This window comes from Amblyomma americanum, chromosome 3, assembly GCF_052857255.1.
Source record: "Amblyomma americanum isolate KBUSLIRL-KWMA chromosome 3, ASM5285725v1, whole genome shotgun sequence".
Classification (NCBI taxonomy): domain Eukaryota; kingdom Metazoa; phylum Arthropoda; class Arachnida; order Ixodida; family Ixodidae; genus Amblyomma; species Amblyomma americanum.
Genome location: NC_135499.1, coordinates 188,802,773 through 188,827,323, shown reverse-complemented (window position 1 = coordinate 188,827,323; position 24,551 = coordinate 188,802,773). Strand labels below are relative to the sequence as shown.

At 49.5% G+C, this 24,551-nt stretch overlaps 1 protein-coding gene across 2 annotated transcripts in view; it reads left to right on the top strand.

Annotated features, from left to right (window-relative positions):
* LOC144125679 (lysosomal alpha-glucosidase-like) overlaps positions 1–23,681 on the top strand; it is a 45,996-nt gene extending 22,315 nt beyond the window's left edge. Inside the window, exons 10-24 of one of the 2 annotated variants that reach the window (XR_013313409.1) lie at positions 624–872; positions 1,829–1,942; positions 2,621–2,705; positions 6,287–6,416; positions 8,880–9,054; positions 11,381–11,497; positions 12,709–12,857; positions 15,526–15,610; positions 16,032–16,088; positions 16,206–16,348; positions 17,216–17,304; positions 17,421–17,470; positions 20,085–20,258; positions 20,463–22,472; positions 23,062–23,681. Coding sequence is in view for 1 of the 2 variants with exons in the window: in XM_077659272.1 (XP_077515398.1) it covers positions 624–872; positions 1,829–1,942; positions 2,621–2,705; positions 6,287–6,416; positions 8,880–9,054; positions 11,381–11,497; positions 12,709–12,857; positions 15,526–15,610; positions 16,032–16,088; positions 16,206–16,348; positions 17,216–17,304; positions 17,421–17,470; positions 20,085–20,258; positions 20,463–20,531 (1,686 nt within the window). In the remaining variant the exon portion in view is untranslated. Of the gene's footprint in view, positions 1–623; positions 873–1,828; positions 1,943–2,620; positions 2,706–6,286; positions 6,417–8,879; positions 9,055–11,380; positions 11,498–12,708; positions 12,858–15,525; positions 15,611–16,031; positions 16,089–16,205; positions 16,349–17,215; positions 17,305–17,420; positions 17,471–20,084; positions 20,259–20,462 lie in introns of both variants that reach the window. The other variant, XM_077659272.1, reaches the window with a different exon arrangement.
* Positions 23,682–24,551: the final 870 nt, after the last annotated feature.

The window sequence follows — 24,551 nt, the reverse complement described above, 5'->3', positions numbered from 1 at the left end:
CTGATTACGATGATTGTAAAAATGTGACGCACTGCTGTAATAATCCAGTTGAAGTTCCGCGTTCTGTCCTGTTGGTTTCTTCCTCGTCCCTTGTCTTTTTTGCGCGGTTTCAAGATACATTCCATTCCCTGAACTGCTCAAAAAAGAGAAAGACCGGGATGAAATAAAGAACGAGGACGCTGATCGAGAATTTACGTGCGACAGGCTCCTAACCTATCGTGCAAGCACGACGTCGTCACGGAGCTAATTTTCGCCCGTTGTATTTCGACAACGTGACAGACTAAACGAAGCAGTGGTAAAGCAGCCGCCTTGTACGTACGTGGGAGGTACTGTGTTCGAATCCTTGATGCCGGCGGAGGCCCCCGACCTCCCAATCGGCGCGAGCATCCCCTTGCGTGTGCTGGGCTTTCTCGGGAGGGACTCTTGCCAAAATTGCCACGGGGTTTCAGGCCAGACAGTCGCTGTTTCACTGACGTTCTTTGTTTCATCAGCTCTTGCACTATGTAACGTACTGTTTAACACACACACACACACAAAATGAAGAAGCATGTTACAGATCTCTGTCCATGTGTACGGAGCCGGTATTGTTGCCAATGCGACGCCTTCTCGCTCCCAATCTCCAGGATGTCGCTCACGTGGACAGGGACATCCTGTACAAGCACCGGCTGTTCACCCTGGACAAGAACAACTTCGCCAAGCTCCCGGACTTGGCGCGAGATCTGCGCGGGCGCGGCCAGCGCATCGTGCTCGTCATGGAACCAGGCGTCGCGGTGCCACGAGGAGAACCCGGTCCGTACGAGCCACTGGAGAGCGGTGAGCGACTCGGAGTGTTCGTCAACGACACCTGGGGCACACAGCCCATCCAAGGCCTGGTGAGGCACGGCGACAGACTCACACTTACTTGACGATTAAAACCAGGCAAATTGTCTTGGTCTCGAAGTCATGCCTATAGGCATACTTTTGTGCCCACTCTTGGCTCAGCGCACTCTTGATGTCCGGGAAGAGGTAGACGCCACGTAGGAGCCAGAATAAGCGTTCAAATACAACGATTTTTCTCTTCTCCTTCTCTTCAACGACGTACTTGGCCACAATTGCCCGCATAAGTCTTCACTGTGTGCGATGCAAAGTGGGAATTAAGCATCTGTAAATGCACAAAATTTATGCACCAAGAACAGCAGACTTAATTCTTTTTTGCAGGCAAGTGCTGTAATAAGGCGGTGCAATTGGTGGTTTCTGGAGGAACGAAATGGCGCAGTAACTGTCTCACTTCTCGGCGGACACCCGAACCGCGCCGTAAGGGAAGGGATAAAGGAGGGAGTGAAAGAAGAAAGGAAGAAAGAGGTGCAGTAGTGGAGGGCTCCGGAATAATTTCGACCAACGATTTTAACGTGCACCGACATAGCACAGCCCATGGGCTCTTCATGCGTTTCGCCTCCATCGAAACGCGGTGACCGCGGTCGGTTTCGGACCCCGGTTCAGTAGCCAAGCGCTCCAGTATTTCGCCCGCGTACTGTGGGTTAATCAAGACAGAGAGTGAGAGGCAGCAAAAGCAAACAAGAAAGGGAAAAGCAAGGAGGCTAACCAGGTGAGGATTGCGGACCACGTCGAGCTATAGAGTGTTTCAGTGAATTTGCGAAGCGCGGCGTTCAGTATTCTCATTCGCTGTCGCACGTCTCCTCGCGCAAACGTAGCTCTTCGCTTCGACGTCAGTGTGAACTACATTGATTCATTCCGTTTTCTGATGAACTTAATGTGCATTTTATTTCCGCTTCAGTCTTCCACCCTTTTCTCTAGCGTTAGCTTTTTTTCCACTGTGTTGCTGCGGCAGGGTTGGCCTGGAACCATCGTGTTTCCGGATTTCGGAAACCCCGTGACCCAAGCCTGGTGGGCGGAACAGCTAAAGGAGTTCCACAAAATCGTGCCTTTCGATGGCCTCTGGATTGTAAGTACATACGCTATACCTCGGGCACAAGTTCTCATAGATGTCCAGTGTGAACGAATATTTTATCCTTTCTTGCGCCATATATATAAAAAAATATTTACGGAACCCGATCTGTACTTCAGTCGTACGCGTACATTTCCAAAAATTAATGTACACCAAGACTGCTATATTTTAGCAGCATACTAAATGAAACATTAATTTGAACGGTTTTCTAGTGCACTTAAAAGTATATTTAACTGGTTCAATTAGAAGCGTCGGTCATTTTTTGTCTGCAATGGGCAAGTCGAAAGTTTCAATTTACGTAACGGCAGATTTATTCTTAACTCAATGGAGTCGCGGACAAAGGTTGCCAAAATCAAAATTCTTACGGCGTTATCCACGAAAGTCCTGCTCGTGGCGGCGCTTGATTAGTGATGTCGGCACCAGCGCGTGCAACCGCTATCTACAGCGCCTGCCTGCTTTCGGGCGGTTGAAAAATTGCCGATCAGTATTAACTGAACAGTTGACTAAGAAATAGTAAATTCCCCTTAGTGCTCTATAGCTGACTGCAGAAAACGCTATTCCAGTTTTACTCACGCGATTTGGGGCGGTATATTTCTGAACCTATATGTTACAGTCAAGTGGAAAGTCAACGAAGCAGTGACCTCAACGGACATCTTCGTTCTTACTTTTTCCCAGACAGGCAATGAGCCGTCCAACTACGCAAACGGTTCAGTCAACGGGTGTCTTCAGGATAATCTCAACCAGCCGCCATACAAGCCAAGTAGGTGCATGCACACACATCCTGCTAACGTGTAGGCTCCTCCTTAGCAGTGAAAAAGTAGCAAACAGATCAGAGAACGCGTTTCGATGCGTTGTTTTAGCGATTTTTTCATTCTTGTTTTTAACCGGGCATCCGAGCGTACATCCGTTCAAGTATTCAAGTAATCTCTGCTTTAATTATGTAGGATAACAGTCGCCTCCAAATAGGCGAAATACTAGTAGCAAACAAAGTTCTATTATTCGGTACACCTCAGTGTAGCAGGTAGTCGCAACCACATAAAAATAATATGACAAAAAAAATAATGCCACTTGTTGCCTTTATTAAGAGAGTTTAAAAGAAAAGCATATATCGCACTATACCTACGCTAGCTTTAGCTTGGTTTCTACCACGCTTGTTTACCGCACATGCATATCGTGAAAGTAGAAGGCTATAGAAAAATTGGTGGTGGTCTAGCTCTGGTTAAACCTGGAGTGACGCCATAGCTACAACTAGCCGAGTGGACTTGCTCAGTCGAACTGCAAAGTCAGTCTTTCGCCGCTCCGCTTCGCTGGGCGTTCCTTCTTCATCTTCGTCTCACTTGGCACGGCATATGCGCACAGCTGTTGCAGATCGGTTTCGCCGGCGCGCACCACGTGGCTACAGTCACGTCGCCAACCACGTGATGAACCACGTGACTAGTCACGGCGCCGCTCCGCCGGCAGCTGCTCCGCACCACATGACCAACCACGTGACCAGCCACGTGACCGTGGCAGCTCGGCTACGCTGATGGCTTGAAATGCTACCGTAATGTAGCTATCGCTAAAATAGGAACGGTGCTTTGGTTCCGGCTCTATGACCGCAGCGAATATGGTTTACGGGTTTATGAGTGTTCTACGTCCCAATGCGACTCAGGCTGTGAAGCACGCCGTAGTGGAGGGCTCCGGAAATTTCGGCCACCTGGGGTTCTTTAACGTGCACTGACATCACACAGTACACGGGCCTCTAGCATTTCGCCTCCACTGAAATGCGAACCCGTGCATTTCGGGTCAGCAACCGAGTGCCATAGGTATTGAGCCACCGCGGTGGTGGTGGTGGTGAAAAAAATTTTTTAATGCTCAGAAAGAGAGTTTGGGAGTCAAAAGGCTCCGATATGGTCGGTATCCTTAGTCCGGGACAGCGCACGACGAGGCCACGTCTCGCGCCAGCTTTACCAGAGCACTTTGGGACTCGAGTGTGGAGCAGTTGAGGAGGGCAGTCTCCCATGCCTCTCGGGTAGGGGTAGGGGAAGGGGGAAGGTGAGGATTATAAGTACATGCCCATACCATGTGACAGATATCGCAGATCTCTCCACAGTGCTAGTACGCCCATATGTGTTGGGATCAAAGCGTTTCACTACGGCAGGGCAGAGAAGAGTTTCTGTCGGCAGGCGCCGCAGAGTTCGCTCCTAGCTCCGCCTTACTCAGCCCCTTAGCAGGGGCCGGGTAGGGGCGGTGACTGTCGCAGTAATGAATTAAGATTTCGCGGAACAGCAGAAGTGGTTGATGAGATTTTGAGCCAGGAAAGCTCGGATGAGGAGCCCCAGTGTGTAAGCGCTCGGGCGGCCGCATCAGCGGCCTCATTGCCTCGTAGACCCTGGTGGCCAGGAGCCCAGATTATGTTTGTCTGAGTTGGATCGGCGGCAGGGAGTCTTAGAATTCGGGAGGCGCAAGAGGTGATATTTTCTTTGCAAGATAGTGTTCACAGGCCCGGCGAGAGCCTGTGATAACCGTTCTAGATTTTGGATCAGCGGCAGCGAGAGCTATTGCAGGTTCCTCCGCTCGAGTTGAATTTGGGGCCCGAAAGTATAGCCTATGGGCATTCATTATCCGATGGAGTAAGGCAGCCGTGCAGAATCCCGCGAGCGACGTCCCTGTGATCTCCACGCAGTATACGCCCCGTTTAGATCCATATTGCCTCTCAAGCGCGCGAGATCACGCTTGTCGTCTGTCTTCGTGTGAAGTCGTGTCCGTGTTAGGCGGGAGCGGAGCGACCCAGAGCATATGGCGCTACAGCTCCGGGATGTCATCCGTCCCCTCTGGTATGCATATGTGTTGGATGTGTAAGCGGTCTAGCAGGCGGCCCCCAGTAGCCGTCTGCGAGAGCCGCGTATGTTGGTTCACGAGGTGGGCTTCCCGCAATTCTTGATAGGAGTTTAGCACCACAAACGCCTTTTGTTTGGCGTTTGAGGTAGCCACTGGGAGGTCCTGTGCTCGCTTCGTCGCCTTCCTGATGATGGCGTCAATGCGCTCGTCTTCCTGTTTGGTGGTGCCAAGGTACGGCACGGCGTAGAGGATCCGGCTGCTCACGAAGGCTTGAGCGAGCCGTATACCGCGTTCCTGCCCCGCAGACCACCCCGTTTGTTGGAAATGCGGTGGATCATGCGCCCTACCTGTTCGCGTATGCGCTCGTGTTTCGCTATCGTAAAGTCCGGCCTAAGCTTGTTATTGATGAAAAGACCCAGGATCCGGAGCTCTGCCACTTCTCTGATGGGACCGCCCGACAGAGAGATGTGTAGAGACGTGTTGTCCTTTTGATTTGCCCTGACATGAAGAAGCTCTGAATTTGCGGGAGCACATTGGAGACCACAGTCGGCAGCATACGCATCGACTATAGAGGCGGCCTGCTGAGGGCGGTCCTCCATCTCCCCAAGGAGATGTTGGAAAGAAGCGGCGACAACAGCGCCTCCTGTGGTGTACCCGTAGCGTGCGGGCCGTATTTCTCGTCCTCGATCCGCAGGAGCGCCTGACGCGCATAGAGAAAGTCTCTGACATAGGCGAAAACTTTCGCCCCGCAGTCGGTGGTTTTCAGGTTAGACAGTATGCTACCATGTTTAACACTGTCAAAGGCCCCCTTAAGATCGAGGGCCAGGATGGCCTTGTCATTTTATTGCATGGCTGCGGGTCGTATTATGTCCCTCCACAGCCGCAGTCAATATGCGTTCGTACAGAAAGGAGAAAGAAATAGTGAAAAAATAAATGACTCAAACACTGCTGGTATGCTGGGGCCCCTAGCGGTCAGTAAAGCCCTCTTATTCAGACACATGGGAGGACGCTTTGAAAGGTTTGTGCGCTGAGGCTGGCGATAAGCGCGGGTGCACAGGTTTTGTCGAGCGGTATTCGAACCCGCGGCGGTGCGCACCTTCCTCCCCGCGTGTTAAACGGCCAGCCCAGCCTCTCGCGCTGCGCTTTGGAAATTGTCGCCTTCATCCACTTTAATCCGCGCGCCTTATACAGTCCAAACGCAAGAGCACGCGCGCAAAAGTTCGAACGCGTGGCCGAAGCTTGATGGCACTTCAACATCAAACTCGACATCTCATTTGAACAACTCGGACAACATCGCAAATGAATTCAAAGGATTGGAAAACATGACAAACAGCTTTTCTCCCCGCGTGTTAAACTGCCAGCTTCTCGCGCTGTGGCAGTAGTTTGCCCAGCAGCGCACAGAGTGACGGCCCAGGGAGACGTCCGCATCAATCGCATTGATCGCCCAAGAGTATGTCTTCGTATGTGCATTTTATGTTTTCTTTTTTTATCTGCATTCATCTTATACATATGTGTGCGCAGAGACGAAAGGACAGCATCTGTTCGAGCGGACGCTGTGCATGGACGCTCTACACTGGTTCAAGGGCACCAAGTACCGCCACTACAACGTGCACAACCTCTACGGCAAGGCCATGAGCCAAGCCACAGTAAAGTACGCTTCAAAATGACCAGCCATCACTCTCGCCCCTTATTTTTTTTTCACTTCTCGTTTACAGCCCAAAGGAAACGCAGTTACTTTTGTTGACTTCGTTCAAAAGGTGCAAAAAAAAAGGGAAGATGAAAAAAAAATTAAGTGCATTGCAAGCGTACTTGAACCGAAAGGAGACCACAAGGGCCAAGGCGGCGGCCAGCCTACCACTGAAGCTCCAGATATTTCTCTCCCCCACCCGCTACATCCAAACTCCTCTCTTCCGAAACAAACGTTTTTAACCACTTCCTGTCTGCAGGGGCATGTAAGCTAGCAGCGCAATATCTCAAATAGCACAGCTGCGCTGCTTATCCAAGAATACCACCGTCGCATCACGCTCCTGGGTTCCCTACTTGGTTGATTTTCAACTTTGTGTGTAACTCGTATACTCAACAGCCAGCTATAGCTGTGCTTTGCTTGCCAAGGATACTGACCTTTTCGGTTGAGTCTTATAATTTGAAAACTGAATTCGATCAGTCTACTTTTATTCGTCGAGGCCGCGATTCTTCCGGATGCCCGGGTTTCGCAATCCGATTTCTATTGCATGCTTGCAAGACGCAGAAACTGCGGCGCATAATCTGCTTTAGCGTGTGCCACGCAGTATGTTGCGTTATTGCTGTGATTTATGTGCGCTATAGCGCGCTGCACAACATACTATTGCACACAGTTTACGTAGAGGCCGTGTTTTGTAACGACTCATTTCGCTTTATTTCATTTGGTCGCGACGTCAATCGTGACGAGAACAATAGGAGGGGGGGAAGCAAACGACCAATCACAGCCAAGGCAGGTCTGGCCACTGATAGCTTGCTACGGCAGTTCATCGCAGAAACGCCGTACATTTTTAAAGCGAAAGCTTTAATGGCCGCGAACTTGCGATTTCTCCCGCGGCGGTGCTCCGAGGATGCACATGACGTCACAACGCGCGCCTCGCCGCGGAGCCGAACCGGTCTGGCCGGGCCGGCAGCGGCTGGCGCACTAGGCGCGAAACAGAGACGTGCTCCAAGTCTCCGCCAGTGCGGGCATAGTGCGCCGAAGCCGCCGAACGCGTCGGCGGTCATTTGGCCGACGTGACGTCGCCGTGCAGCGCGCGCGTTACGCCGGAGTATAAACGCGCCTTAAAAGAGCCTGTGCTTAACCGCTAATCAACGTATTCGGTGACGGCATCTATGGGAGCCACTGAACCCCCCCCCCCCCCCACCCCCCCCGCACACTCACTGAATAAAAAAAAAACTGTGCCGAGGCTCGGAATCGAACCAGAGCCTCTGGCGACGGCCCAAGCTTTAACCATGAATAAAGGCGCATTTAGTGAATGCACTCTTCCGATGTAGAAATCGCCGCGCTTTCGCTACGTATATCCTGGCCTAACAGAGCTAGGCCATCAGCAATTTTTTTTTTCCGGGACGCGATCAGCGCCAATAAAGCTTCTCAGGCGTGTCCCGTAAGTTCATTTCCATGCGACATGGGCGCGTTCCTGCCTTGACCAGTGTGACGCGAACACCCAGTGCCTACGTCACAGAAAGCAGCTACCAATAGCAGAAGACTAAATGAAATTAAAACGAAAAGAATCGTTAGAAAAAACGTTGGAAGACTTCTATGCTGCGCTTATCAGTTGACGCGATAGCGTTCGCCGTTTGGTGCGTCATCTGGTGCTGATGCGACACTTTTGGTTCTTTGACTCGTCATCTGCCGCAATTTTTCGATTGTTTTAATTAATTAATAGGTCAATTATTCTAAATTTTCTTAATTAACATGATCAAGAATTGGCTTTTCATTCCGAGCATTTAGTCACCTTCGAGCCCCCTTTTTATTTTTATTTTCATGTCTTTCATTGATCAATTCATTACAATGATGTCATTAACTCGCCATCGCCTGTTTCCATTTTTTTTCGAGTCTGTAGCACAAAGGAATGACGTCGCGATGACTGAGCACTTTTATTTTTTACAACGTTCCTTTATTAGGACGACGATATACACGAATACTTATCATCAGCAAACATTGGCTTTCCATTCTAAGCAGTTTGACACCTTTGAACGCATTTTTCATCTGTCAATTGTTTCAATTAATTAATAGGTCAATTACACACACTAAATTTTCTTCATTACCATCATCAAGCATTGGCTTTTTCATTCTGAGCATTTTGACACCTTTGGACCACCTTTTTCCAAATTTTTATGTATAAAAATTAATCAATTAATTACAATGATTTCATCAACTCGTCGTCGCCTATCACACACTAGCCATCAATCACAAGAATCGCCAATTATTACGATACGATTTTTTTTCTTTACGCAGCCCCCGATTATTTCCGACACGCGGAGCCGACTACTACTAAGCCGACGGCTTTTCTCTGCCGTTAATTATGGCCGCTAAACGGAGAGCAAGAGAAGACAGCGAAATGAACCCTTGCTTTCTCCCTGCGATGCGCAGTGCCCTGACGGCGCTGTCTGGAGGCCGGCGGCGCAGCCTAGTCATGTCTCGCTCGACGTTCGTGGGCAGCGGCCGCCTGGTGGGCCACTGGCTGGGCGACAACGCCAGCCGCTGGCCGGACATGGCCCACTCCGTCGTCGCCATGCTCGAGTTCGGCCTCTTCGGCATACCGCTGGTGAGGGACTGAGAGCTAGCGCACGTGTACGCCTTCAGGCTTGTAACGCTTTATGGTGGATGAACAGCGCAACAAAGGCGGGACAAAGGAAAGACGTAAGCGCTTGTCTTGCCTTTGTCCCGCCTTTGTTGCGCTGTTCACCCACCGTGTATGCTTACCAACTCGCCCAAATCTCAGCTTTAGAACGCTTTATCCGGGCTCCATTTGCAGGCGCAATTTGCACTTTGCGCTGATGTGCGACATTTTTTTTTTTGCATCAAGCTCATAAACGCTAGATTTTAGTGGATTTATTTTTTGCATTTTAATGCGCGTGACTAGCTCACATACAGCGTGGCCCTTGCAGGGGATGATTTATAGACCAGTGTTAGAGGGCGCGGTAGGGGGGTGGGGGGGGGGGGGGGGGGGGGGGGGGCTTATTTGAACTATGTATTTGTTCGACTTTTTTCGTCCAACAATTGTGGTTCAGCATGGTTTACTTGTGCAAAATTTCTCCCTAGGGGCAGGGGCGACTCCCCATCGCATAAATACCCCCCCCCCCCCCCCCCCCCCCCCCCCCTGGACCCTTGAGTAAACTCCTGAGCTGCGAGTCGACGCTTGATACATGTACCAGTATATATATGTATACTGTTTGTCATCCCATATCATCTGCTCTGTTGGAGCCGCCGCGGTGGCTCAATAGATTATGGCGCTCGGCTGCTGACCCGAAAGACGCGGGTTCGATCCCCCGGCCGCAGCAGTCGAATTTCGATCGAGGCGAAATTCTAGAAGCACGTGTGTTGTGCGATGTCAGTGCACGTTAAAGAACCCCAGGTAGTCGAAATTTCCGGAGCCCTTCACTACGGCGTCCCTCATAGCCTGAGTCACTTTGGAACGTAAAACACCATAAAAACCCACAAAACCAAATCATCTGCTCTGTTCTAGCTAAGAGGCATTGCAACCAATTCCTCCAAATGCCCCTCTTAATACAATTTTACCACGAGGTACATTTATTGCGCGAGTGAAGTTAGAACGAAGTGCCGTCGGTCTCTCAGGCCACAAGTCTTGCCCTTTCCTCGCTGTAGGTTTGAGCCGGCGAAAGCATGGTGGCGCACGTAGAAGTGAAAGCTAATCGCTTTACGACGGATTCGACCTCGTTCGGTCGCTTTGTTTAGTGCTTAAAGAAAACACAAACAAATGAAGAATCATGCTTTCATTTCAGTCTCATTTCGACCACATCACGAAGTTTCAGCAGCAATCTACACTTGTTTGAAGGACTGGATCTTGATTTCGCGCGATGCTTAGCCTTATACTACGGCTATATGGTACGGTAGCCATGAAAATGCGTCGAGATCAGCGGGTTGTTCTGATGGATCTGAAAATCCTGCGTATTGAGTGTGAAATGGCTCCAGCAAATAGCCAGCGGCAAAAACCCTGTGTTAGCGAAGGAGCAGATGTAACACTAGAACATCTGCTCCTTCGCTGCTCCGCGTTCGCCGATGCTCGTCGCGATATGCTCGCGGCCTATAGGGCGCAGGGCATACTACCAGACTCCATCAAGACGCTATTGTGGCCGCAGGGCAGTGCGCGCACTCGTGAGCGAACTTTGGTGAGCCTCTGTGCATTCCTCGAACACACGGGCTTGACGTCCCGTCTGTTCTCCGTCAGGTAGTTACACGCAGTGACCGAACGCTCCGCGAGTTCTACCTTGAACGATTAATAACTGGACGCCCCACTCCAGTTGTAACCTACACAGTGCTGTGCGCGTGTGTGATTTAATTTCTCTAAACTGAACTAATCACGCGCACAACCTGGACACATTACTTATTGTGTAAATAGTTTGTACATATTACTTCTCCCCCTGTCCTCTACTCCTGTCCCCTCACCTCTTTCATTTCATTTCTCCATTCTGCCTGCTGTCCTTTATTTCCGCTGCCCCAGCTCAGGTGCTTCAGTATCGATGGCAGATGCCGGGGCTAGCAAAAATCTTTTCCTTCCTTTTTACTATTATTTTTAATAAAACCACTACCACCACCACCACCTACACATGCGCCCAAAAAAGAATACTATATATGCGAAACGGAGTTTTCTAATTTCACCCCCCCCCCCCCCCCCAGACACACACAACAAGTGCGTGCTGCGAGGTTTAGTCGAATCAAATAAATTCGTTTGCCACAATTACAGCCATCGACATATCTCTCTGGATGCACAGTGATGACGATGGTGGGCGGATCAGTGATTAGCGGAGTGCATTTATCGATTTGTTGACTGTTCTTTCCCGCGGGACTAATTCAATTCGATCTCAAGCTTCTTGCACCGTGACGAGTGCGTAATAAGCCTTTTCTACCAGGTAGGCGCCGACATCTGCGGGTTCTACGACGATGTCCATGAAGAGCTCTGCTTGCGGTGGATGCAGCTGGGTGTCTTCTACCCTCTAGTCCGAAACTACAACGCCATTGAAAGCAGTGTAGGTATATTTTATTGTATCTTTTCTTAGGACTCACTAGCCCGAGTTTCTAAATATTTAAACTATAAGAAGAAAAGTTTGCTCCGCTCTGCACATTTGTAACTGGCCTCAGGCTTGACACTCCGGTCAGTCCGCACTACTCTCAGCAAAGCCCCCTTTCCACTCATACTGATATGGGTGCGGTTTTTTTTATGCCTTTTCAGTGCCATATACTTTTATACAACACCTGACACCGTTCGTTGCAGTTGGGGAGAGAAATCAAAACATCATTTGCTATTTTTCACAGCTATATAGAAGGATTCGTTCAGCTGCACGTTTGGGAGCTACTGCAGTATACTCGTAAGGCTGGCCCATGTTGTTTGTACAACTCATCACGATCACGCTGCATGCAGAAACTGTAAATAAAAAAGAAATATCCTCCAACACTGCCCCAGAGTTTGACTTAAGGGCATTAGTTACGGGAGCTTCACGTGTTTACATTGGTGTGCTCAGCAAACGTGGAGAAGACCAAATCCAAACATCCGCGCATGTTTCCTATCCGGAAACATCCCTTGTATGAAACAAGCAGCGCCATCTACCTCATGGATTTTGCACTATTACGATTTACAGCCACCTTCGCTTTTTGAAAATTGAAAATCGGTTTTTGGGGAAAGGAAATGGCGCAGTACCTGTCTCACATCTCGGCCGACACCAGAACCGCGCCCTAAGGGAAGGGATAAAGGAGGGAGTGAAAGAAGAAATGAAGAGGTGCCGTAGTGGAGGTCTCCGGAATACGTAATTTCGACCACCTAGGGTACCCGCCGCGGTGGCTCAGCGGTTAGGGCGCTCGGCTACTGATCCGGAGTTCAAAGGTTCGAACCCAACCGCGGCGGCTGCGTTTTTATGGAGGAAAAACGCTAAGGCGCCCGTGTGCTGTGCGATGTCAGTGCATGTTAAAGATCCCCAGGTGGTCGAAATTATTGCGGAGACCTCCACTACGGCACCTCTTCCTTCCTTCTTTCACTCCCTCCTTTATTCCTTCCTTTACGGCGCGGTTCGGGTGTCCAACGATATATGAGACAAACTGCGCCATTTTCCCCCCAAAAACCAATTATTATTATTATTCTCTATGCTTGCCAGGTAAAAATATTATGCCGTTCTTTCTGCCCGATCCTTCACTGCGGACGCTGAAACGCAGCACTCCGGCTTATTTCATCATTTGTTAAACGCAGGCTCAAGACCCGTCGGCATTCAGCGAGGAGTTTCAAGCCGTGGCGCGCAATGCGCTGAAGCTCCGCTATGAGCTCCTGCCTTTCCTGTACACCCTGTTCCACCACGCCCACACCAGGGGCACCACGGTGGCCAGGCCCCTCTTTCACGTGTGAGGGCACTTCCCATACGCTACCCTTAGGATGCTTGCGACCAACTTGCTGTGACTCTGCAGCCAAGGCGAGGCGGGGAAGGGTAGTGGGCCTTCTCCTGAAGGCTGGCGGAGGACCGAAGCGCAAGTGTCATTCCGCGGCGGAATAAAGTCCTGAAGACGACGGGGACAAGGGCAACGAGTTAACAGAAGAGAATCGACCCCTCCTCGCCTCTCGCAATTATTAGTTTTAGGCGGCCGTAAAGAAAGGGGCGGACACGGCGAAGAGTGTTTTTGCACACAAAATACTGTCCTCCCCCTACTCGTTATTTGACCGGACTATTCGGCGCAGTGACACAGCACGGTGAAAAAGGCCTGTCTCCTTCCTTTTAAATTACTGTCCGGACCCCGTAGAGTATCTGTTACGGGTCCCAATTGGACTTATTTTCGGAAAAGTGGCGGAAAGTTTGAAGGTCGCTTCACTTCCGCCACCGGTTCGCCTGGTATTGCACTGCCTCCGGGATCGGCCTTGTCTTTAGCGCGTCTTTACTATCCTGTCTTTCTATCCCATCTTTCAACTCTCCTACTATCTGCACGTGGTAGCGATTGTGGCTCGGCTTGAGCCAGTGGGCAGGCCTGTGCATTTTCCTTTCCTTTCTTCCCGGCAACAACAGACAGACAGACTTGCCTAGCCGTGGCTCCAGAGCCGCAGAAAGTTGAGTGCGTCGCCTTCGAGAAGAGCTGAATTGCCGTATCAGACACGAGCAAGAAAAACGCTGGCATGTTCCCTCCAAGACACATCTTGAAGCCAATAACGCAACGATTCTGCCAGCAGGTTGGCTCCATTACGCTAGGGTATATACAACGCAATTTGTCCTACAGTACAGCATTGTTACTCTTTGCGTTCCATACGTGTTTGTACCACAATGCTGCGTACTTAGTTTTTTGTTTGACACAGTCTTATTACGATTATGACTAATACTGCTTGTCTTATTATGATTGCTGGTCGTGTAAATTGGCCTTTCATTATTTTTTTCGCCACCTGTTCGGTGTTCACTCTGCTTTTTAAGCCTCCTCTAAAACACTCCCAGTCAAAATCTTTCATGTATAGCATTGTGATGTGCGGCGTGTTTTGAGCGGTCTATAGCCATCCCGCGTTGTGCATTACTGTGTCAGCATCCGTGCGTTTTTGTTCACTTATGCAACAAGATGTAGCCGGCGACACGACCAGGCACAGCCGCTCCTAAATGTCCATGCAAATAACGAAGCAAAGCCTCACTGACTTGCTCAAGCACAAGCTTGGCAATGGCTGCCTTCGTCCTTTCTAGCTACGATATTAGTTCCCAGCAGTAATGCAGAAATAGCAATGAACAATCGAGCAAGGGCTCATAACTCGCGCTGACACAAACACAAGCAGCTCTGAATCGACTGACCATTCCTGTTATTGTGGGTGGTACAGCGCGAAGCAGACAAAATACATTAGTGGAACACGGCACAGACGACCGCTGTGTCGTCTATTTTGCGCTGTACCACCCACGATAAACTATTTTCATATTGTTCAGTTATCTGCCCTTCTCATTCCTGATATCCTAATTTCTTATATGGGACGCGACTTGTTGCCACAAGCAAAGAAAGTTTACAGCTGATCTGAGGCTGTCCTCATGCTGTGTACCACGCGTCCACGTAGAACACTCGCGGCTTAGTGCCTTACACACCAAGTAAAACCTGTTCAAGGCCTCACCTTCTGTGCCCGAAACATAACTCACGCGGACGAAATCGCCGTCACGTTGGCTGCCATGGATCCAGAGCTTCGTGTCATCATCACCGACTCTCGGAGCGCCTGCCGGAACATTGAAAAAGGCCGTATCCCATACAGGGCCTTCAAAATTTTAAAAAATTGCGAGTACCAGGATTTTCCAGCCCACCGCACCATGGTATGGGCCTCAGCGCATGGAGGCATTGAGGGGAATGAGGCAGCTGATTTTGCCGCCCGCGCGATCACTCACCGGGCATCGTCCCACTTGCGACCAGCGCAGGACGAGGCACTCAAACGTGCTATTACCATTCCGGGAGATTTCTCTCATATACCAAAATTTGTATACCACTACCACCCCCCGTAAAGGCCTCAAAATGGCGGAGGAGCGCTGTCTTCTGCCTCTCGACAGAAACACGGTACTGTGCCCGGCAGTACTAAAGCATTTCAATCTGGCATTCTCAGGGGAATGCCCACATTGTGGGGAGCTGTTTGCGGACACCTACCACATGATGTGGGCTTGTTCCTCAAATCCTTCCTTCTCACCCCATCTCCTCCCTACCCGAGAGGACTGGGAGGCTGCACTGCTCGTTTGCTCCGACCTTCAGGCCCAACAAGCCCTGCTGACTGGAGATCGAGCCGCAGCGGAAGCCATGGTGGTCCCGCACTAGGGACAGCCCCCCCCCCCCCCCCCCCCCCTGAATTTGTAAGAATCAGGCCCTTAAGGTCTGAGCCAAAATCATTTCTGTACATAGTCCAATGAAAATTTACTGCCAACACCACCTCCTCATGCAGGCTGCGAAGTTGGTGTGAGAAATGAAGTCCATAAAAACCAACAGTGCACATATTGTTGAGAATGAATAAAGTTAATTGATCATTTCTGCAAATGTTATTTTTACCTCTGCTTCATTACTTTTGCCTGTATGTCTCCTGCAGGTTCCCCAATGATACGGAGGCCTACGATATCGACCAGCAGTTCATGTGGGGCGAAGCTCTTTTGATGACTCCCGTTCTCGAACCGGTAACTAAGACACATTCAGTTTTTGCCCCAACCTACCAGGACTGTGATGCACAGGTCCTTAACGCCAGATCCTTGCGATGTCCTCTGGCAGCCGTCAGAATTCAATGACGAGCAGCTGGTGTGCGAATTAAGCGCGTTGGCGCATCGCCCACGTTCGCCGATCTGCGCGCTGTCAGCAGCTGCCGCCCTTCGAAGTGAGAATTTTCTGTAGGAAAACGCATAGACCCACACTTTTCAAGCGAGAGACTTTCAAGAAATGCAACAGTTTAAATGAAAACATTCTTATGAAATCACCACAAATCTAACCCAGAACCCTATTGCATTCAACTGGAATTCTTTGTTGCGAATGGGCCGGCAGGCCGTACATTCGTCCTTCTCCCATCTTTGGAAGAAAGATTCTTTTCTCTTTCTTGTCCTCCAGGGCGTTATGTCAGTGGAGGGCTACTTCCCTGCCGGAGTATGGTACGACTACCACACGGTAAGGATCTTCGCACGCGCTTCACTCCCAACAGTTGATTTTCTGGAATCGACAACTTGCGATATTTTCTCTGAATGTATTGCTTTCAATTTGACTTTTCCTATGGCTGCGCCGTAGGGTCGAGAGTTCTCAAACTACGACAGCGGCCACTGGCTTCCGGTTTATTCACCCATGTTCGACCCGGACCGACCATGCAACCTGCACGTCCGTGGCGGCTTCGTCATCCCCACGCAGGGCTTCGCCAACTCCACCGCCTTCAGGTGCACGAATGCTCACTGCACTCACAACACTCTATGCCGGCCCCCGTGCTTCCCTCCTCAATATGCAATGTATTTCACATCGCAAAAATGACGTCACATTCTCCTCGTAGCGTTGTGGTGTAAACGGGAGAAGACATTCCTTAATTTCCTGTAGTTTCGCCGACAGATTATTATCATTATTTTTTGCCTAGAAGTAACTCTGGTGGTTGTTGTCTTATTGTTCCCCTCAAGTGCGGTGACTATTTATTCACTGTTACAGCTGTAACAATAATCAAATAGGCACTTCACTGGAGGGGAACAACAGATGCTCGGAAATGTAGAGCTACTTCATCTTTGAGCTATGGCATATCCAAGAAATGCATAACGACCGATGCCGAACGTTGACTTGTCTACCCTTTCAACGCGTTGTATTTGTTTCAAAGGCACTTTTGTTCGGAAATACAGAATTGAAGTTTATAGAAGCAGCAAATGTTGCATATTGAGAGGCTGCAGAATTTGCGCAGTAATTTCTTTCTTCTAAATTGATCTTTTATATGCCTTTCGTAACAATTGACGATGGCATTTCCCTAACAGCCCCCGCCGCGACAGCTTGAACGCCAGCTGACAGCAAATGCGATCTTCAATTTGATACAGAGAAAACCTCTCCGACATTGCAAGGCAAAAAGAAAGCCTATATGCAAAGCGAGTCAAACAAACAACCGAGAAACTGTGCGGCAAGTTTTAAAGAAACTCTTTTTTCCCGCGTTGATTCAGTCATTTTCGTTCGTGAGCTGCTAGAAAGGCCCTGCGTGATAGGTGGACGGCATGTTCTCACTCCGGGAGTGTTCGATTTTCTTTGAGCGTAAAGTTCCTTTTCTAACTGTTTAGTCGCAGGAATCCAATGAAGCTCCTGGTGGCTCTCAATGGCTCCGGCGAAGCTGTCGGTGACCTATACTGGGATGACGGCGAAACTCTGGGTGAGCCGTTGTTGCGTGCATCTCCATGTAACCAGCCTGCGGAACACATCGCGATATGCGCGCTCGAGCTAATCATATTCTCATTTGGTTTCCTTTCCTGCCGCCTGTTTCTTTAGATGCGCAGCTCCTGGGTGAATACGTTTACCTCAAGTTCCGTGCGGCCAACGTGAGTTCATCTCCCGCGTGCTTTAGTTTCTTTCGTAGAAAGTCTCCGTTTCTTTCTTTCTTTCTTTCTTTTTTTTCAGGCCTTATGCTCATAGTAATGCAACCTGACGTTTTAAACGGGTCACGACATGGTCGTTCTTCATATTGCAGTTTTATGCTTTAGTAACTAGTGCAAGAGCTTATGATTCAATTTCAGAAATTTGGCTGCCCTGGACCCGCTGTATTTTTCAGAAAATAAGATCGAAACTGAGACCGGGAGACTCCTCCTACCGGCAGCGACCGCCTTATTGAAAGCTCTCGTGACGTCACTAGCACATGCACGGAGCAACGTCGTCTGCTCTCGTTGCTGCAGTATGCGCAGCGAGGTCTCATTCATCCCTGTACTTTCCCAGGCGATCGAAGTAGCAGTCGTCCCCCATATATGAATGACTGGTACCGCAAAAGCGATAATAACAGTAACGCAGTTTTTCTTTGGTATAGGTAGGGTCCGGTCACACTATAGGCCGATGCGACGGCGATCGACGGTCGGTGGGCTGATCGGTACGCAAATGCTATCTCTGACACACTGGTCTGCCACGCTAGACCGACGACGACGCAAGCACGATTAGCGATCGCGTATCCTAGTAATGTTAAAGAGTGAGCTTAGAGGGAACCAGAAGAGAGTGGCAGGGGACTAGTTGGTATGACATTCTATAAACTTAAGAATTTCAAAAATTATTGGACCTCATGCTAGCCACGGCGACATACGCGATGTGCATGCACCAGCGAAGATGTGCTTTCATTCGGTGCCTGCGCATAGAACCGATCGGCGAGGCAAGCGACACGGGCAGAAAACGCCGCACGACGATGCCGCTCGCCGCCGTCGCCTGGGCTTGTGCGGCCGAGCAAAAGCTTCCCGCCCTGTGAGGCGACGGCCGGAAAAACTGCGATTGTGTACCTTATCCGTACCAAAAAAAGCGAAACAAGAGGCAAAATATCATATCTTCATACTTTGTTACTAATCAGTGAGGAACTTTTGCCATATTCTTGAATTTCGGTTGACGGTGGACCGCCGGCCCCTTTCGTGACGAGGCCTAGCGAGTACGCAGGATTCGTGTGTGCGATTTCGGCGATTGTGGAGAGCGAATTCGCAAGTTTTAGCGCCTGCAAATAGCTGTCGAGCGTAGTTTTGGCTACAGTGCCCTCAAAGCGACGACTGCCTACATCGCGGGACGCGAGTATACAATAAGGGGGATGTGCCGATATATGTGACCCGGTCTGCATAGCATGTGCAGAAGGCAGCCGGCAGCAGCCGTCGGCGTCGACTGCGGACAACAAATCTGGTTGTTTTCATTAATTCAAGTAATGCCCGAACGTATTTTTAGCTAAACTGATTTGAAATGAAATTTTGGTGACATAAGAGAAAGCAGATACAGTTAGCGGAAAGCGCCGGTATCCTACGCGAAGCGTTTAACAAGCAGGCGATATAGCATCATCGGCGCTTATTGCAGTGTTATCATGGTGTGTAAATGAGTGAAAGTGCAATTTGTAAACAAGAGTACGTAATATTTAAGATAAGGATAACCCACCTGGCGTTTTATGCCACGCAAAGGAGCAGTACTGCTTGCGCACAGGCATGTAAATAACCTCAGCGCGGTGCTGCAGTTTTCGTAATCCTCGCACTCCTGGGGCACAATGCGCACGCACAGCAAAATGCAGTACTATTATTTCGAAGCACTCATTTAGACGGCGGTGACTATTCATCGGTGCGGAGAGTGAAAACATTCGAGTCACGTAGGGTTTTGCAAGCGGCTTGGTTCCTGCAAAAAGGTTCTATGAGTCGAAGGAAATGCATGTTCGACTTACAAACGCGTACATGCAGCGCGGAAGTCGCCGCACTCGGCACTTTTCTCTGCTGCCTTCGTGCCTCAAGGTTACTGTAGCGCACCTTTTAATAGTTTGAGTTTAATTATTGAGCAATGAAGAGCGGACAACAACTTGGCAGCTAGCTACAAAACGACGCGGCTTTCACGGCACGCATGCACGGCACGTGCCGCTTTTCACATGCGGGAGCACTTGACTGCTCAAAAGAGACCACACTCATAACGTACCGAACAGCATGCTTTTAAGCGTAAATAATAAAGCAGGGGTTCATCGATTTCTGTTTCCTCAACAATCGGAAAGTGGGCGCCACGAGCAAGTCCGCTTTCCAAAGGATCACTCAGCCCGCGTACTGTGTTGACTTCCCAAAAGAGAACACGGAAAATGCATTTTATTTCGCTAGGATAAAAGAAAAAAAAAACTTTTCAAGCGACCGCTGTCTACGGTGTGCATGCAAGCACCTCAACAGCTCGCAGCAGACGACGCGTGGCGTGTATGCGCTCGTGATCAAATGTTGCCAGATAAGCGATCAGATGTTGCCAGATAAGCAAGAAGTTCACGAAAGAAACGAAAACAATTCGTTTTAAAAATATTTACCGCACAGAATGAACTCAAAATTTGGGAAATTGTAATTTAACCTGTCGGGTATTAAAGGCGATAAGCAGGGTATGCGTGAAATTAGGTATTCATGGCCCCTCTAAAGCATCTGCCACATTCTTTTCCCCTTTTCACATGCTCTTCTGGCGCCCTCGCAGAACTCTCTGGAGATCTGCAGCTACCAGTACAAGAAGCTGTTCAACTCGACCTTCGACGAGCTGGCCATCATGTCCGTGCGAGTGCTGGGCATCCGCCGGAGGCCCGCCCGCGTTGAGCTGGACGGCTACTACCACCTCTCACGCAGGCAGTACCGCTGGCACCACAACAACAAGGTACAGAGTTTACTTCCGTGGATGCGGAGGGGGCCTATAAAAAAAAGAGAGACTACCATTGTTCGAACAAACCGGGAGGCCCTCTGTCGTCGCATGTTGCTTTCACAAACACCGATTAAAAGAACCATCCCCGTGTCTTGTGAAGATCGCCGAGCTGATACGCTGTGCTTATATTTCTTCACCACTACCTTTTTCTACTCGCAGGTCATGGACTTGAAGCAGATCCTAATGCCTCTCAGGAAAAACACTACAGTGCGATGGTTTATGTCCTGACCCGAAGCTTCGTCGCGGCTGACCGAACACGCGACGACCGCGTCCGTTGCGAGATGGCGAGGCAGGAGCGGTGCTGCGTCATGTGCGTGGTGCGCTGACTACTCCTCTGGCAGCACCAGGAAGTACGGGCGTGCCACGATTGTTCTAAGTCAAACTTGCCGACTTCAAGTGCTGTGAGAAGACTGCCCGTGCGGGTGGTGAATGTTAACCACTGCTACGAGACAGTGCGGTTGTTGTGTACGATGTATAGGAGTGAGGCTGGCTGAATTTGCCCTCCTGGAACCATGACCGCTCACAGGAATGCCAAAGCGACACCCGAGCTTTCGAGCACGGATGCCGCATGTGAGGGGGATATTGTTCCGGATATTCCTGCATGTTGTCCTGGGGTTCTGTCCGGCATTGAGCGGTCCTTTGCGAGTTCTTGTCATCGTATCAAGCTTTGCCATGCTTGGCTCGGAACGCTGGCGGCCCGCTTATGTCGTAACGAAGGATATATTTTTTGTTACGCATCGATGCTGCAGGAGCACGTTCTTGTATATGTTTAAGCTTACGTGCGGTAGCGTGATGCATCTATAGTTTAGTGTACAGAAAAGCGAGGAATACATACAGTGAATAGCTGAAAGCTAGGACAAGCCAGGAAGCTAACATATTTCGTTCCTTGTTAGCTACTCTGTAATATACCAGAAGAAAGGGAGCAGCTCTTGCAGTTTTTTTCTCTTTATGAGGACTTCATTGACGCATGCCAAGTTTCCAGGGTTGCTGCGCAATTTGTCGCGCGTATCAGGCGTTGCTGAAGATGCGTCAAGGTGCCGACGAGAGCGTCACCCATCACGCGTCACCCACGAACGGCTTAACGGACCTCTGGTGTGCTCCCCTTTAGCGGGTGAAACGGTGCTCCGGAACGTTGTTTCGGAGCACCTGAGTGCCAAGAATCTGAGTGCAGGTAAACAAAGTGAAGCCAGTCACACTTAAGAGTGACATCCATTGCTTTTTTCATTTATTTCCCAGAAAGATTCTGGCAGGTTTACAGGCAAAAGCTGTTCCAGGCAGCTTGACATAGCCCATAAAACCAACAAGAAGAAATTGTCCGACAAGTCATTGTCATCACCCGCCATTACCTTGTATAATTCGTCTAGCCGGTTCCGTTTAGAAAAGCAACGATATGTGCAGAGACGCGTGGCAAAAATGAAGTCTAGTGCTGAGATATGGCTACGTCACAGCTATTGCTGTAGTGCACTTGAGTGATCCGCACTTGTGTTGATATCGACGTGCCTATAAAAGTGGGCAGTCACTGTGCGGTTGCAAATTTGCTTCCCCATTTTGCTGATTAGAGTTCAGTTATTGAAGAAGGTATTAAGAGTACAATTATCTGAAAAAAGCCAAAGGGGATCACAGTACTACTATGTGATGGATAACATACGTCCTGTCATTCCCAGAAATTCTAGAGAAGCGAAGTTTTTTTTTTCGCATATCTTCGCACTTTTTTCGCATATCTTAAAAGTGCACCATAACAATCAATGTATCCACAGATACATCCTCGGGACGGTTGTAGTTTTCTGTTATTGTCAAAAACGCACTCCATTTGTTTTCTATGGAGTCATAACTGCTGGGTACCAGTGAAGGACTAAATTTAATAGCAAGGTTTTGTCTGAAGATTAAATGCCAGTAGGGTCACTACGTTGATAAGTAATATCCCAGAGTTTCCTCATAGTTATTACCCGAAACGCGCCCATTGGTTTTCTATTGTAGTCTTTACTCGGTGCGAACACAGGACAAAGTTGAAAAGCAAGTCTTTGCTACGCACCGGAAGGTTAGACCGGGCTCCCATCGATGTGTTCATATATCACAATATCCCACAACGGCCTCACAGTTAAAGCATTTGACCGCGAGAGGTGTACTCGGTTGCCTTTGTGTAACGTACAATGCATTACCAGCTCTAAGGTGGGGAGTGACTGGGGGAGATAAGTACGTTCTCCCCAATCAATCGCGGCTGACACGGTTCAAAGCCGCCCGAACCCCACCCCGTGATCGCATACGCTACCGAGCGCTCGCCGACCACGGCGGGCCTTGCTCTGGGGGAACAAAGGAACGACACATTGGCTGACACAAACAGGCATTTATTGCTACAGAAACAATAATGCCAGCTAGCAACAAGGTACGCTAATGAATCGAGGTCGTCCGACTCACCAGCAAGGTTCCGAGCGAATGTTCGCCCGCGCTAGGGCAATGGATATAAACTCCGCGGGCCGGACGGGACGAGTACGGGAGCCTGTCTCCCCGTCGCTTCTTCGCCCCGCCGGCGAAGAGCGGAGCCGCGAGTGACGCGTCCGCTCGCGGCGATTATCCCAGCCGAAGACGCCATCTCCCGCGGGCGGGCTTCAGCAGTCTCCCGCGCAGCGACGCTGGCGCCCTCTCTTGCCAGTTAATGTAACTGACAAGGGAACGCGTTCATCCTCGGGGTGAGACTGCTGCTGCACGGTGCCTCGCGGGAAAGCAATCTCAGGGGGCTGCAGGGCAGGTCCCCACAAAGGGCAAACCAAAAGCCTCGACTTCCGAGAAGTGAGAGAATAAACATGGCGTAAAAAGAATTCGCCCATGGAAAGCAAGGGGCGACAAAATTTGCTCCGCAGATTTTCAATGCTTCGCAGAAATCACAAGTGCGCTATATATCTATACGCACGACGTCTAAAAGACGATTTATAGAATGCCCTATTTCTGAAGCGTACAATTTTTAGATGTGGAAACCTCTGAATCACGGAACGCAGCTTCCGATTAATTGCCCTGAAATGGCATTTAAAGATAATTATCGACTAGCCCTTTCGCCGTATTAATCACTCATTCAAGAGATATAATTGAGGCTTTTGAACTGTTAGTGCTGCCGTGGAAGCACGTTATGCACCTATTATGGGCATTATCGATTTCTGTCTTGTGCAGAACGTCCTTTTCTGAGACGGTGTTGTACTTGTTTCTGTTAGCTCCTTATTTAAGGGTGCGGAATATAAGTTTGTGGTCTTGTCTGTGATCGAACCAGCCATTCATCATTCCTCCAGTGAAATGCAGCATACGTGCGACAAGGACGGAATACGATGCGCGAAGTCCCCCAGAGAACAGTGCGGCAATAAAGAATTCACGGCGCATTGTGTCTTTCTACGTTCTCGTCGGTGCTTGATCTCTTACTTGCCAACGCATATTCTGAAGGACCTCCAGGCAGAAAGAAGAAGACGAAAACAAAGTTGCAGGTTAGCAAATTTACTCAACTTTACTCAATTTACTCAAATTTACTAAACAGGGATGCTGACGAAATCGGCACTGGGAACATACAGAATGTTTAGGCAGGAAATTGGAAAAGAAAATATCTATGATAATTGCAGGGGAAGCTCTGTATTGTTCGAGGCCAGGACGGGAGTATTGCGGCCTAGGGCATATCGAGTCCGGTACCACGAGACATGTTTTGCGCTGCATCTGAAGAGGAGGAGGAAACGGCTGAACACTTGATACTTTAATGTAAAGGGATTCACCGTAGAGTTGAAACAGCGGGGCTGATTTATTCAAAGCGTTCAAGTTCAAGCAAAGTGAAAAAAAATCAGGATTTAAGCGGCTAGAAATAACCAAGCGAAGGTTATCTCATTGGTGGCTAAAATCAAGACGAGTGAAATTTCAAGAGTCATGGCTAGGTGGCGTCAGCCACCGCCCGATTTAAAGTGTTCACCTTTATCATCATTCCATATACCACATAAAGTTATTGATATATGCCGGTGGCATCGTTCTTCTAGAAGACCGCGCGAGAGGCCTTCAAGACTTGACGGACATTTGTAGAAAAGAGGCGAAGGCTCTACGACTGACATTTAGCACTGAAAGATCGGGAAACATGGCTCACTATGATGAGCCTGGTACATGGACGCTACGAAACCTGTCTTCAGTTAAGGCGTACAAGTACCTTGGTATATGCATACATGATGGCAGAAAAGGGGAAAAATATAAAGTAAGAAAACGCAGCTATAATGAAGAATCGCGCGCTCT